At 42.1% G+C, this 15,492-nt stretch overlaps 1 protein-coding gene across 4 annotated transcripts in view; it reads left to right on the forward strand.

The window, feature by feature from the left end:
- The window catches only part of PPP3CA (protein phosphatase 3 catalytic subunit alpha), a 224,790-nt gene that overhangs the window by 124,796 nt on the left and 84,502 nt on the right, over window positions 1-15,492 (forward strand). For all 4 annotated transcript variants that reach the window (XM_056566528.1, XM_056566536.1, XM_056566547.1 and 1 more), the window contains exon 2: window positions 2,333-2,533. In XM_056566528.1, coding sequence (XP_056422503.1) covers window positions 2,333-2,533 — 201 coding nt within the window. The remainder of the gene's footprint in view (window positions 1-2,332; window positions 2,534-15,492) is intronic.

Here is a 15,492-nt window from a genome sequence, read left to right on the forward strand (position 1 = left end):
GATATAGTCCCTTCTCGGAGGATGTCAGATTAGCGGGATGACTAATGTAAGGTGACATGATCTTTGACAGGCCAATTAAAGCTAAGGTCACTTCTAAGCTCGGGTCTTATGTTGATGTGACATCAACAAACACATCTCAATACTGTGCGGACAGGCATTAGAATTGGGAATTAGGAGGATTATTTTATTGAACCTTGCTGTGATGCATCCTCAGCTCCTCGATGGCTATTCATCCTATTTATATGAGCCCTGGAACCTAAGCCCACATCCTTTTAATAAGTTTATTTGTCTTAAAAATCAAATATTTCATATAGATTGCCAGGTAGATCAAACATGCTTTGTTTCTGTGTCCTGTGGTCTTCCTCTTGATTCTTCTGAGCATCAGATGATATTCAACAGAAGCTCTGGATATCTTGTGTATGATTTATAGAGCTAGTACGCATACGTTGTCTCTCGACAAGAATTATTTTTAAAGCATGGACTGCTGCGATCAATTCAGGAATGTTCTCCTGTGATCATCGAAAGCTTTCTCACAATGTGACCTATCATCTCTTAAGGCCACTTGTGTGACCCATATAAATATTGTGTTAACTTAGTGCGTCCAGTACTTAGCGCAGGCCTGTTAGGGGATACAGTCTACAATGATGATTCCTTGTTATGGGATTAGAGATGGGAATTTTGTAGACACCCTAATGCTGATGGAACATGTTAATTCATCACCTTCCTCGGTATAGCGAGTCAACTCACTGGCCCAAATGTGTTCAGCCATCTGCCAGAAAATGTAGATGATCACTGTAATAATAATAATAATAATAATAATAATAATAATAATAATAATAATAATAATAATAATAATAATAATAATAATAATAATATACACATACACACACAGTGGTCCCTCAAGTTACAATATTAATTGGTTCCAGGACGACCATTTTTATGTTGAAACCATTGTATGTTGTGACCATAACTCTATGGAAACCTGATAACTGGTTCTGAAGCCATCAAAATGTCATCCAAAAAATAGGAAAAAGTGAGGATTAAAGGGGTACTCCTGCGCTTAGACATCTTATCCCCTATCCACAGCTGTCACGCCCCCTCCCATAGGCTTGCATTGAGGGGCAGAGGCGTGACGTCACATGCCGCCAGCCCTGTGGTCGCCGGTAATATAACATGCTTCGGGGACTGTTTTTAACTGGGGTGCTGCGTGCAAGATCACGGGGGTCCCCAGCGGCGAGGCCCCCGCAATCAGGCATCTTATCCCCTATCCTTTGGATAGGGGATAAGATGTCTAAGCGCCAGAGTACCCCTTTAAAGAAAAATAAGTAGATAACTAATATAGATAAAGCAAGTCCTTAGATATAAAAGTAAGAAAGATCTGCTGGGAGCTGTAAATCACTGTCTATTTCAGTGTTTTCCAACCAGGGTGCCTCCAGCTGTTGCAAAACTACAACTCCCAGCATGCCCGGACAGCCTTTGGCTGTCCGGGTATGCTGGGAGTTGTAGTTTTGCAACAGCTGGAGGCACCCTTGTTGGGAAACACTGGTCTATGTAGAGGACAGACACTTCTTCAGGGTCCTGTACAGAACACACAATGTCCTAAAAAAGTTAAATGGAGCTACCCCCACCTTGTGTCCAAAGGAGCAGCTAACCCTGGCACAGGTAAATAGTACAGAACATGTAATACTGTAGGGGGCGCTACCAGACAGCAATTCAGTCCATGCACTTCAGTAATACAGGGGTTTTGCCAGTAAAATGCTCATTCTGATTGGTCATTTCTTCCCGCCATTTACACGTTTCACAGATCTGGACTGTCCATAGAATTGTATGTTGAGTCTGGTTTCAAGTTACAATGGTCCAGAAAAGACCATTGCATGTTGAAACTATTGTATGTTGAGGCCATTGTAAGTTGAGGGATCACTGTGTGTGTGTACATTAGATATATAGATATATAGATATATATATATATATATATATATATATATATATATATATATATATCTATATATATATATATATCTATATCTATTATATTCTATTAGGAATTGTCGCGAAATGGGAATTTTAGTGGAAATCTAGTGTAAATTTTAATTGTAGAGACCACAGTGTGTTAGTCAGCTATGCCCCATGAAGTAGACATGGTCTTGGCAGGAAAGTGTTATTCCATGAGTGTGCACTATTAGACTGCAGCCCCTTGGCATACATTTTTGGTTCTTGCTTAAAAGTAGGAAATCTGATTTGCCTAAAAATGGTTGTATCTGTAGAACAAGAAACCCTTTATAATGGTTAGAGGATAACTAACCAACTTGTTTTTCCCGTTTTTGTCTTCTAGCTGTACCGTTTCCGCCAAATCACAGACTCACAGCGAAAGAAGTGTTTGACAATGATGGCAAGCCTCGTGTAGATGTATTAAAAGCTCATTTAATGAAAGAAGGAAGGCTCGAGGAAAGTGTCGCTCTTCGTATAATAACAGAAGGAGCTTCAATTCTCCGCTTGGAAAAAAATTTGCTGGACATAGATGCACCAGTCACGGGTAAGTAGCAAGAACGTGAGCACGGATGGCATTAATGCATTTTCCAGCTTTAATTCTGGTTGACGTTTCTTTTTTACAAACCTTTTACGAAAATTTTCCGAAAAATTAGTGGTGTTAATGTTTTAGTAGATAGAACATCCCCTGTCCATATGCCCCTATGTGAACCCAGACGGAGAGACAGTCTACAGAAGCTCTAATTCCCTTACATGACACTGATTTATAGGTTGGGAAGTAGGGTGGATTTCAACAGCTGACACGTCTAATAATGCTCACATTAAAGATACTGGATACCTTTATTTATGCATTTTGTTGCTTCATTTCACCGAGAAAAGTAGTTTATTGCAGCGTGTCAAAGAGGTGTGACCTGGGGTCTGCGGTGCCCCCAACCTTTCTGCTCTGAAGCCCCCTGTTTGATAGACAAGCAGATCTACTCTATCAAAGCTAGTGTTATGGAGATTGTTGCACACATTTAGTGCCTATGCCAGGTATGGGATCTGCCTCCACAAGGCTTTCTGCATCACCCTTTTTTTTTCAACTAGACGCCTAGTCCAGGATATGACCAATATCCTTTTTGTGCAATATTTGTTTTACTAGTGGGAGGTTAGTTTTTTTTTTTTTATACACACCATTTAATAAAGATGCCTTTGTTTAAAAAAACAAAACAAAATTAATTAAATTTTGATCTGCACTGGAGACATGCTGCAATACTAAGCAACATCTTGCTGAAAGTGTAACAAAAAGGTTTAAATGGTTAGTTTTGGTCAGCATTGCTACCGTATGTCGGGTTTGCAGACTGTTCTTATGTCTTTTTTAAATACGCTGTGTTGACCAACGTGTTTTTTAGAAAACGTTAAGCCCTTGTACTTTGAATTGATGTCTTTCATTTTACCATAAAATGTACCGCAAATCAAAAAAAACAAAAAAAAACAAAAAAATGTATTATCTGCAGGTGGAAATTTCTTGGAAATTGCCATTTTGCAACTTGTTGGTTTTTACACAGTGCACTTTATGGTAAAAATCATACATTTGCTTTATTCTGTAGGTCCTGTGATTTAAAATGATACCCAATTTATATAGTTTCAGTGCTCATTTTTTTTGCGACGTCATTTGTAGTTTTTATCAGTACCATTTTTGTTTTAATGAGACTTTTTTTAAACGCCTTTTATAAATTTTTTCCCCCGAATATATGATAGTTAAAAATCAGTATTTATTAAGTTCACGCCATTTACCCTGCGGGATCATAACTATTATATTTTAAATAGGGATCGACCGATTATTGGTTTGGCCGATATTCACGATCTTGGACGTTATCAGTATCGTCGATTACTTTGCCGATATGGCGATAATGCCCCCCCCTGACCAGAGACCACTGCCCCCACTGCTCCATTGCCTCCCCCATCCCCGGTTTTATAATTACCTGTTCCCAGGGTCCACGCTACTTCTGGTTCCTGCGGCGTCCTGCGCTATTGCTGTGCGCTGCGCAATGACGAGTGATGTCCTCAACGCGATATCACAAGCAGTGCGCACATTGACAGCTCAGGACGCCGTCGGAGCCAGAAGTAACGCGGACCCCGGGAACAGGTAATTATAAAAGCAGGGATTGGGGGGGGCAGCGGCGGTGGTGCTTGGACTCAGGAGGACCCCAGGACCAGAAGGGGGAGAGAAGCGGGCACCGGCGGTCTCTGGCCAGAGAATAGGCAGTAGGGATTGACCGATATCGATTTTTTTCGGGCCGATACTGATAATCTGTCACCTTTCCGGCCGATAACTTATAACGATATTCCAGTATAAGTCATCGGCTATTTTAACCCCCCCCCCCCAGTGGTGCAGAATCCGTTGCAGATCAATGATTTAAAGCGGGCGATTTAAATCAATGAACTGCAGCGGCTTTTGCTGGGCCAGAGACCGCCGCCGCCGCCTACTTCTCTCCCCTTGCCTGTCCTGGGGTCCTGAGTCTAACCACCACAGTTGCCCCATCGCCTCCTCCACCACCCCATCCATCCTCTGCCCACATACCGCCGCCGCCCCATCGCCTCCCCCCATCCCCGGTGTTATTACCTGTTCCCGGGGTCCGCGATCGTTCTGGCTCCGTTGGCGTCCTGCGCTGTCACTGTGCACACTGACGTCTCATTGGAGATGTCACTTGTCATTGCGCAGCGCACAGCAACAGCACAGGAGCCAGAAGGATCGCGGACCCCAGGAACAGGTAATTATAACACCGGGGATGCAATGGGGCGGTGGCGGTATGCGGGCAGAGGTATGTGGGCAGAGGATGGGGGGAGGCAATGGGGCAGCCGTGGTGGTATGTGGGCAGAGGATGGGGGGAGGCAATAGGGCAGCGACGGTCGTCTCTGGACGGGGGGCGGGGCATTATCAGTATATCGGCAAGGTAATTGCTGATACTGATAATGTCCAAAATCGTGATTATCGGCCGATAATATCGGCCAAACTGATAATCTGTTGATCCCTTATAGGCAGGGGGGGCAGCGGCGGTGGTGGTTGGACTCAGGAGGACCCCAGGACAGGCAGGGGGAGAGAAGCGGGTGGCGGTATCTGGCCCCGCAAAAGCCTCTGCAGTTCATTGATTTAAAGCGCCCGCTTTAAATCATTGATCTGCAGTGGCTTCTGCGGGGTCGGGGGGTGGGGAATATCGGTATAAATTATCGGCTATCGGCCTCAAAGATCACAGATTATCGGTATCGGCCCTAAAAAAGCAATATCGGTCGATCCCAATCCCCTTAAGGACTCAGCCCATTTTCACTGATTCAGTCAGCGCTGGCCGCACTCGGAATCTTCGGGCGGAAATTTTCTGCCCGGAAATTCGGCAGCGGGAACCTAGCCTAAGGGTTAAATGCTGAGCAGTGGCGATACGGATGCTAATAGTAGCCAACACTTACTGCTCTGACAAAAGTGCATCTCCAGCCCTCGATTCAAAGTCACTTAAAGGGGTTATCCAGGAAAAAACTTTTTTTTATATATATATATATATATATATATATATATATATATATATATATATATATATATATAATATCTCAACTGGCTCCAGATAGTTAAACAGATTTGTAAATTACTTCAATTAAAAAATCTTAATCCTTTCAGTACTTATGAGCTTTTGAAGTCAAGGTTGTTCTTTTCTGTCTAAGTGCTCTGTACTTATTAGCTGCTGAATACTACAGTGGAAATTATTTTCCGTTTGAAACAGAGCTGTATGCTGACATCATGAGCACAGTGCTCTCTGCTGACATCTCTGTCCATTTTAGGAACTGCCAGCGTAAAAGCAAATCCCCATAGTAAACATATGCTGTTCTGGGCAGTTCCTAAAATGGACAGAGATGTCAGCAGTGAGAACTGTGCTCATGATGTCAGCAGACAGCTCTGTGTTTCAAAAAGAAAAGAATTTCCGCTGTAGTATTCAGCAGCTAATAAGTACAGGAAGTATTAAGATTTTTTTAATAGAAGTAATTTACAAATATGTTTAACTTTCTGGCACCAGTTGATTTAAAAAAAACAAACAAACAAAAAAAAAAAAAAACGTTTTTCACCGGAGTACCCCTTTAAGTACCAGGACACAAGGGCGTACCAGTACGCCCTATTTCCTTTTACAGGTTAATGACAGGTTTTTTTTCCTCTCCTTTTAAAATCCATAATCTACAGACCCATATGAGAGTTTGTTGATTTCATGACCAATTTTACTTAGTAAGGAAATTACAAATTTTGACCCAAAATCTACAGGAAAGCCCCAAAAAATTATTGGTGGGGCAAATTTGAAAACCTCCCCCACAATTTTTGCATATTTTAAGGGGTTTTATTTCTACATGATGCACTTTACGGTTAAAATGACAGTTAAATGTAGGTTCAATTACGATACCCAATTTTTATATAGTTTGTATTTTAATTTTTATCTTATACTAACTTAAATGGGCACTGTCAGATTCAAAAACTTTTGATATGTTGTAAAGCATATATAACCAATAGGTTTTGCAATTGCTTACATTAGAAAATTTTCAGTATTTCATACTGAAAAAGGCAGTCAAACAACTGCCCCCCCCCCCCCCCCCCCCTTCTGCTTGCTTGGACACATACTAGTCCTGCTGTGTCCATGCATCATCACCTATGTCATGGACACACTTCCTTGATTGACAGCTGTGAGCGCAGGGCTCAGAGCTGGAGGAAAAATCCTCCCACTGTCAACTTGTGTTCCGCTACTGTCAGTGAGGACAAGCTGGGAGTTGTAGCTTTGCTAATGTTAGAGGAGATGTGAGCAGACAGCATACTGAGGGAGGGGGCGGAGACCTGCACATTGAGGCCATGCCCCCTCCCTTTGAGAGGAATTCAGACTAGTGAGCTAAATTAAAAGTGCAATAAAAAAATAAAGGTGCTAGACACATAAAAATTAGGTGTACATGGTCAGGATTAGATACTGAGTGATATATTTAAAAAAAAATTCTTTTTGTTGGATCTGACGGGTGATCTTTAAAAAAATAAAAAATAAATAAATAAATATTGTGGGGGAGTCATGCTGTGGCCGGTACTACTCCTGCACGGGGACAGCTGCGGCAGAGCTGGGGTCCCATAAAGGAGATTGCGGGGGGTCCCAGCGTTCAGACTTCCCGCAGTCAGAAACTTATCCCCTATCCTGCGGATAAGGGATAAGTTGTATAAGGCTGCAGTAATCCTTTAACTAAATCACCTGGCTAGATTCATAAGTGAGTGGGAGAGAAGTTCACACTACATGCAATTTTGATGTGTTTTCTTATTCATAGATTTTTTTTTTTTTTTTAAAGAAATATTGTCATGAGGAGGAAGTGATTTTAGCAATAATCACAATTGAGGTGTTTTATGAAGATTAGACATGTTCACTTGTTGCATTTTTGCTACATTTAATCTGTGTTTTTACTGAAAATTTAACAAAATCGTGGTAAACATTGCATACTACCATGTTTCCCCGAAAATACACCCTACCCCGAAAATAAGCCCTAGCTGGATTATCGGGGTGGGCTGCAATATAAGCCCTACCCCGAAAATAAGACCTAGAGCCAGGGGTACTCAACTAATGGACCGCGGCCGCCAGTAATGCGGGCCCCCCTCCCCTCCCTCCCCCTTTGGCTGGTCTCTTGGCAAGTTAAATGAGCCGGGGCAGGGACGCTGCCAGTTTAAAACGTCTGTGCGTATGCACGCCCGACGTCATGGACGTGTCCCTGCCCCGGCTGCTACTGGTAAGCAGCAGAAGGAGATCCCGTCGCCGCCGAGAGCTGCAGCTTCAGTTGCGGATGCTATGAAGGTGGGGAAGTGCTGGTTTATTATGGCAGAGGGGTGGGGAGCACTGTAGAAGTGTGGAGGAAGACGGGGGAAGGGGAGGATGGGGGCTGTAGCAGTGTGGAGGATGGGGGGGCTGCAGGAGTGTGGAGGATGGGGGGCTGCGGGAGGAGGGGGGCTGTATAGCAGTGTGGAGGATGGGGGGCTGTGGGAGGATGGGGGGCTGTAGCAGTGTGGAAGATGGGGGGGTGCAGCATCCTCCACACTGCTACAGACCCCCATCCTCCACACTGCTACAGCCCCCCATCCTCCACACTGCTACAGCCCCCCCATCCTCCACACTCCCACAGCCCCCCATTCTCCCTCAGCCCCCATCCTCCACATTCCCACAGCCCCCCATCCTCCACACTCCTGCAGCCCCCCATAAATAAATAAGCCCTACCCTGAAAATAAGCCCTCGTGTGTTTTTCGTGACTAAAATTAATATAAGACCCGGTCTTATTTTAGGAGAAACACGGTACATGGCACCATTTATGTGGAGGTGCAGAACTACTATGTATCCTGATTCCATAGAGCAGTGTTTTGCCTACCAGGGTGCCTCGCAGCATCCATGTATTTGGGAAACCCTGTCATAGAAATGGCAAAGGCAGCTTCATAAATCTTTTCTGACTGCTCACACCCAGCTTCATCTTTAATAGGTGATGATGTCATCCTGTGGTTTACAGGAAGTCAGCTGACCCAGGACTAACCATTTTCTCTGACACATTAAAACCAGTGATTTTCTGTAGGTCAGGCTAGTGATCACATGGCCCAGTTACACTAAACAAAGGAAATTGAGAGTACTGGTGGTCTAGAGAGTGTGCATTTTATAAAGAAAGAGAGGAGATTTGGAATGATTCTTTAATATTTAAAAAATCAGAACCAAATTAAAAAATAACACAGACCCAGATTTAGCAATCTGTCTGAGAAAAAAACTTGGTCCAGTTTTCCTCGTAACAGCCCATCACAGCACAGCTTTCATTTTAAAGGACATGTCCGGTGCTCACTTTTCTTATTGTATCCGTTCCGGACTGCAAAAAAAAAAAAGAAAATAAGCTTCCTCTTGCCTGCCTACGCTCCCCCGGTGTTCTGGTACAGGTGTTCGGTCCCCGGGCTGTATTCTTCTTACTTCCTGTTAGCCCGGCACGTCACACGGAGCTTCAGCCTATCACTGGCCGAGGCGGGACATTGCTGCAGCCGGAGATAGGTTGAAGCTCCGTGTGACGTGCCGGGCTAACAGGAAGTAAAAAGAATACAGCCCGGGGACCGAACACCTGTACTGAAGCATCGGGGGAGCCTAGGCAGGTAAGAGAAAATTTGTTTTCTTTTATTTTTCAGCCCGGAATGGATAAAATAAGAAAAGTGAGCACCGGACATCTCCTTTAAAGCAAAATAAAAATTGGTTGCTATGGGCAAGTCAGACCAGGCTATCCTTTTTTGTGTAGTGTTACTTGCCCAAACATTAGAAATGTATCTCTTACCAATGGGAATTTATATTTCTAGCATCCTCCACTGTCATGCCCCTTGCTAATAGATAAAGAAATATATATATATATATATTTTTTTTACTTGTTGTGGTTTTCCTACGGAAACACGAGGAAGTCATTCTGCTTCTTTGCATTCAGGCAGCTGTTTCTCTAGCCTCACTACTTTTTGGCATATCATTGACATCTATAATTTCATAGCAGTTAGCCACAAGCTAAGGAGAGGGGGCTAAATGATTTTTTATTTTTTTTAGGTGAAAAGATGCAAAAAGTGGCAACGTTTGGAAGGAAAATAAAGGGGGCCAGTAGCAGTAACATTCTGAGATTGGCAGGGGTTGGACCCCACCGATCCACAAGTTATCCCCTATTCTATCATTTAACAAATTTTATCTCCATACACATGTATCTCAGGCAGTATAAAACAGTGTCAGGGTTCAGTCAAACAACAAACAACAAATTGCTCGGGTGTTTGAGACATTTTAAAAGTAACCTGTTCCCCGTGGCTTTTAAAGGGGTATTCCAGGAAAAAACTTTATATATATATATATATATATATATATATATATATATATATATATATATATATATATAATCAACTGGCTCCAGAAAATTAAACAGATTTGTAAATTACTTTTATTAAAAAATCTTAATCCTTTCAGCACTTATGAGTTAAAGTTGTTCTTTTCTGTCTAAATCCTCTCTGATGACACCTGTCTCGGAAAACGCCCAGTTTAGAAGAGATTTGCTATGGGGATTTGCTTCTAAACTGGGCGTTTCCCGAGACACGTGTCATCAGAGAGGACTTAGACAGAAAAGAACAACCTTAAATTCAGAAGCTCATAAGTACTGAAAGGATTAAGATTTTTTAATAGAAGCAATTTACAAATCTGTTTAACTTTCTGGAGCCAGTTGAGATATATATATATATATATATATATATATATATATATATATATATATATATATATATATATATATATATATATATATATATATATATATATATATATATATATATATATATATATATATATTATATATATATATATATATTATATATATATATATATATATATATATATAGAGATATATATATAGATATATATATAGATATATATATAGATATATATATAGATATATATATAGATATATATATAGATATATATAGATATATAGATATATATATAATATAAATATAAATATAATATAAATATAATATAAATATAATATAAATATAATAGTTTTTTCCCTGGATAACCCCTTTAAAACAACAGTTTCTCTAAAAACACCTAAGCATTTTAAAGGGGTACTCCGCCCCTAGACATCTTATCCCCTATCCAAAGGACGGGGACGTCACGACTCCGCCCCCGTGTGATGTCACGCCCCACCCCCCTCAATGAAAGTATGGGAGGGGGCGTGACGGCTGTCAAGCCCCCTCCCATAGACTTGCATTGAGGGGGCGGGGCGTAACATCACACAGGGGCAGAGTCATGACGTCACTATCTTCCGTCCCCATGGTCAGGAGGAATTAGCCTGAGAGCACTTCCGGAAGCAGTTACAGGTGGGTGCTGCTTGCTATGTTATGGGGGGGTCCCCAGCGGCGGGGCCGAGTACCGCTTTAAAGAGAGTTAGTTTGCTGGGTTATTGTAACCATTTCATGGTAGTTCAGGCAGTTAAAGGGGACTCTTTTTAAGAAATCTATATGTTTAGATGAAATCTTCGAGGTTGCATTATTAATGTAAACCATCCTCAATCGTTAGGTTTAGTATGGTCTTAGAGACCTTGTAAGGATTCATGTAACAATATTTTATTTAATATCACAAGCCACTATAGCTTTATAGATGACTTCTCTTTAGTTTACCACAATTTAAAGAATATATATTATACTTTATTTCCTAAAACAGTAGCTTTACAGTCTAGCTCTATCTTATTACCTCCAGCTGTTGCAAAACTACAACTCCCAGCATGCCCGGACAGCCAACGGCTGGAGGGCCGCAGGTTGGAGACCACTGGCGTACAGTGAGTTCCAGCGCCCGGCGGCCCCCAACAAAGAGGAGGAGGGCAGTGCTTGACATCTGAGTAGTACCCCGCTGGGCTGATCATTAATTGGGAGGGGGGGGCAGAACAGCACTGGCGGGTAACATAGGGTTAGTTCCCCGATGTGAGGACAGCGCTGCGCTGGGCTGATAATACATTCCCGAGGGGGAGGGGCCCAACCGGTATTGCGGTATGGGGGGAAATTCATATCGTGCAGCCCAAAATATTCGGTATGAACCGGTATACCCCCCCCCCCCAGCCGTAGTAGCAGTGTCTTTTGGAAAATAAGCATTTAGGCATTGGGAATACAGACCTCATTAGTTTTCACTGTGATGTCTCTCGATATGAATCTTAAAGTGACATGTGAGCCTCTATCTGAATCTGTACAAGACATCAGTTGTTGATTAGATAGATATGCATTTTCTAAGAAGAAAAATGAAGCTTGTACAGTGTGGTATCTCTGTTGTGTGTCACAATCTCTGTATAATAGGAAGACATCAACGCCAAGTGAGCGCACAACATAATGAGACGAGTTGTGTTATTCAGACACTGGAATTGCCCAAGGCATGCAATACAGTTAGATGATAGGTTTATGGTAAACAACAGAAAAGATTGTTTATGATAGACATATCTTTAAAGTAGAACTCCAGTGAATTTTTTTAACCATTATGCCCGGGGGCTGGAATAATGACCCTGCTCCTTAGCCTATCACTGGCCAAGGAGGAGCACTGCTGAGACCAGTGATTAGCTGAGCCACAACGTGACCTGTTAGGCTCCAAAAGCCGTAAGAGGACCAGGGGTGGAGGACTGGATGGATAGATCAGAGGCACTGCAGGATCTATGGAAGGTACCGTATTTATCAGCCTAGAACACTCAATGGTGTATAACACACATCCTCATTTAAAATAAAAAACAATCATTTTAAATGAATTACTATGAAGCTCTTAACTTAATGCCACATAATTCCCCCCATTTGCCACATATTTCCCCCTCCTCCTTAGTCTGATCCCCCCCCCCTGTGCCAAATCTTATCCCCCCTCCTCCTCAGTCTGTGATTTCCCCCCTCCTCCTCCTCCTCCGTCTGCTCCCCTGCTTGTCTCCAGAAGGCTCTGGTTTAGGCAGCATCTTGGGCTGAGTGAGTGCTCAGTGCAACACTGCTGGTCACTGTTCCAAATTGCAGCGGCCATCTTGAACAAGCAGCCAGCGCCCGGTCACTTTAAATCAGTGAACAGCAGTGACTAAAGGGACTGACGTGACGTCCCTGAGGTCATGCTGAGGAGCCGCCCAAAGGAAGTCACTTGTCAGTCCCTGCAGCCACCACTGGTCATTGATTTAAAGTGACCCGGCACCGGCTGCTTGTTCAAAATGATCAGCCTGGCTGTGGCAATTTAGAACTGTGACCAGCGGCAGCTGCTGCGGGACACCCAGCTTGAAAAGCCCTGTCCTTGGTTTTATTGATATTTAACAAGCAAGTAGGGTTTCAGCTTCATATTTTAGTTATAAAAGTCCATGTTATACACCGATAAATAAGGTAAGTTAATGCTTATTTTTTTATTCTGGCAGCCGGGGCATAAAGGCATGGAAACAACTTTATTGGTAAAGTCTGTGACTTTGTAGCCATTGTTAGCAGCAGCATGTAAAAAAAAAAAAAAAAAAAAAAGACTGTGACCAACCCCCCAAAAATGTGATTGCATTATCATTAGGTAGCTTTGGGTTTCCTGATCACACACCTTTTACACCTTCTTTTCCTGAGATATGAGGGTTTATAGTTTGTCTGACAATTCAGAGAATCAGTCTGGTGGTGATTAACTTAAACGGCACTTATTTGTGTTTCAAAAAGCTGCCAGTAGGTGTCTCCTTACTTGTCCAGGGCACATTTCCCCCATCTCTTGGACAGACTTTGGACTCCTGCTGGCCTGGCAGGGGGGGGGGGGGGGGGGGGGGGGGCGGTCGCGGTGCGGCAGGTCGGGGGAGGTCGATCGCGGGGCTGGGGGCGGTGCATTATCGGCTTATCGGCAAGGTTATTGCCGATACCCAAAAATGCCCAAAATCGGGATTATCGGCCGATAATATCGGCCATACCGATAATCAGTCGATCCCTAATGTGTAGCCAGATCTTCTAATTTTACGCTCTTATTTGTGGCTTAAACTAGCAATCATAAACTTGAAGGGGTTATCCAGGAAAAAACTTTTTTTTTATATATCAACTGGCTCCGGAAAGTTAAACAAATTTGTAAATTACTTCTATTAAAAAATCTTCATCCTTTCAGTACTTATGAGCTTCTGAAGTTGAGTTATTTTCTGTCTAAGTGCTCTCTGATGACACGTGTCTCGGGAACCGCCCAGTTTAGAAGAGGTTTGCTACGGGGATTTTCTTCTAAACTGGGCGGTTCCCAAGACACGTGTCATCAGAGACTTAGACAGAAAAGAACAACCTTAACTTCAGAAGCTCATAAGTACTGAAAGGATGAATAATTTTTAATAGAATTAATTTACAAATCTGTTTAACTTTCTGAAACCAGTTGATATATATAACAAAAGTTTTTTCCTGGATAACCCCTTTAAAGGGGTACTCCGGTGGAAAACATTTTTATTTTTTTTAAACAACTGGTGCCAGAAAGTTAATCAGATTTGTATAATTACTTCTATGTAAAAATCTTAATCATTCCAGTACTTATCAGCTGCTGAACAATACAGAGGAAGTTTTTTTTTTCTTTTTTAATTTCTTTTCTGTCTGGCCACAGTGCTTTCTGCTGACTCCTCTGTCCATGTCATGAACTGTAATAGCATAGCAAACCTATCGTGCTCTAGACAGTTCCTGACATGGATAGAGGTGTCAGCAGAGAGCACTGTGGACAGACAGAAAAGAGATTCAAAAAGAAAATAACTCTCTGTATTTTAAAACAGCTGATAAGTACTGGAAGGATTAAGATTTTTAAATAGAAGTCATTTACAAATCTGTTTTACTTTCTGGCACCAGTTGATTTAAAAAAAAAAAAAGGGTTTTCCACCTTTGTACCCCTTTAAGCACAGTGGAAGGGAGACCCCTTTCTCTTGCTAATGAAGTGTCCCTCTATAAAGTAGTATAAAATAGCTATGGTATAGCCTATGCATATGCTGTAAATATCATTAGATTGCCAATTTAAAAAGTACCTGTCACCAAATAAACAGTTCTAAACTAACTCAGACTATGTTCCCTCACTACTCCTAACACCCCTCTAGCCCTTAAAAAAAATTCAGAGCTTTAAAAAACTGTGTATCTTGCCTTTCTTCTTGCTCACAGAAGCAGCAGAAAGTGGGCATTTCCTAGCAGGCATGACATCACTGAAGCCTGCTGAGGGACCACTTCAGCCCTCACATGGTTGCAATGCTGTGATGATTAGAAGACTTCAAGCTCTGCAGCTTTCTGTGAGAATCTGTGGAGCTTTCACTTTCTGTGCAGCTGTCAATCAAGCTCAGTTCAGCCAGAAGCACTTCCTGAGTTTGGACTCCTGCCAGGCCGGGGGGAGACCAAACTCACTGTTTTAATTGTAGCAGGGAACAGAACAGAGCCACCTAGTAGCCATTTTTTCTATTACATTTTAAACATATTTATGTTGATAATTAAAAAAAAAAAAGTGAATGGGAAAGTGTCTGCTTATTACACAAGGAACACTATTATTAAAATTTTTATTTGGTGACAGGTACTATATTGACAGGTACAATATTGAAAAATATTGAAAAATATATATAACTTTTGTATTAAAGTGGTATTCCAGTCCCATACTTGCAATGATTATCTGTAGCTGCCCTTCCAATGGCTGGTGTTCACCACTGGTTCCTGTGATTTCCACACAGGAACTGTCCGTTCAGCATGTCACTAGTTACAGCAGCACTTAGGCCAGTGACCCCCACACTGGTCCATTGGGTTAAATGTCTGTGTTCATCCATTTCTAAGTTATACCATACTATTTTGCTGGACACATGAGCGAAGGAGAGATTTGCTGACATATACCACACATATACTACAAACCTTTAAACCTTAACATAGCCTAAGCGGTGAAAAAAGCACTGGAGTAAAATCTAAACGTCACAAGTTCATTTCTGTGTTTGTCTGCTTCCTTCTCTCTCCACCCAATCCCCTGTTCATAGACTTCTGTG

The sequence above is a fragment of the Hyla sarda genome, chromosome 1 (genome assembly GCF_029499605.1).
Source record: "Hyla sarda isolate aHylSar1 chromosome 1, aHylSar1.hap1, whole genome shotgun sequence".
Lineage (NCBI taxonomy): Eukaryota > Metazoa > Chordata > Amphibia > Anura > Hylidae > Hyla > Hyla sarda.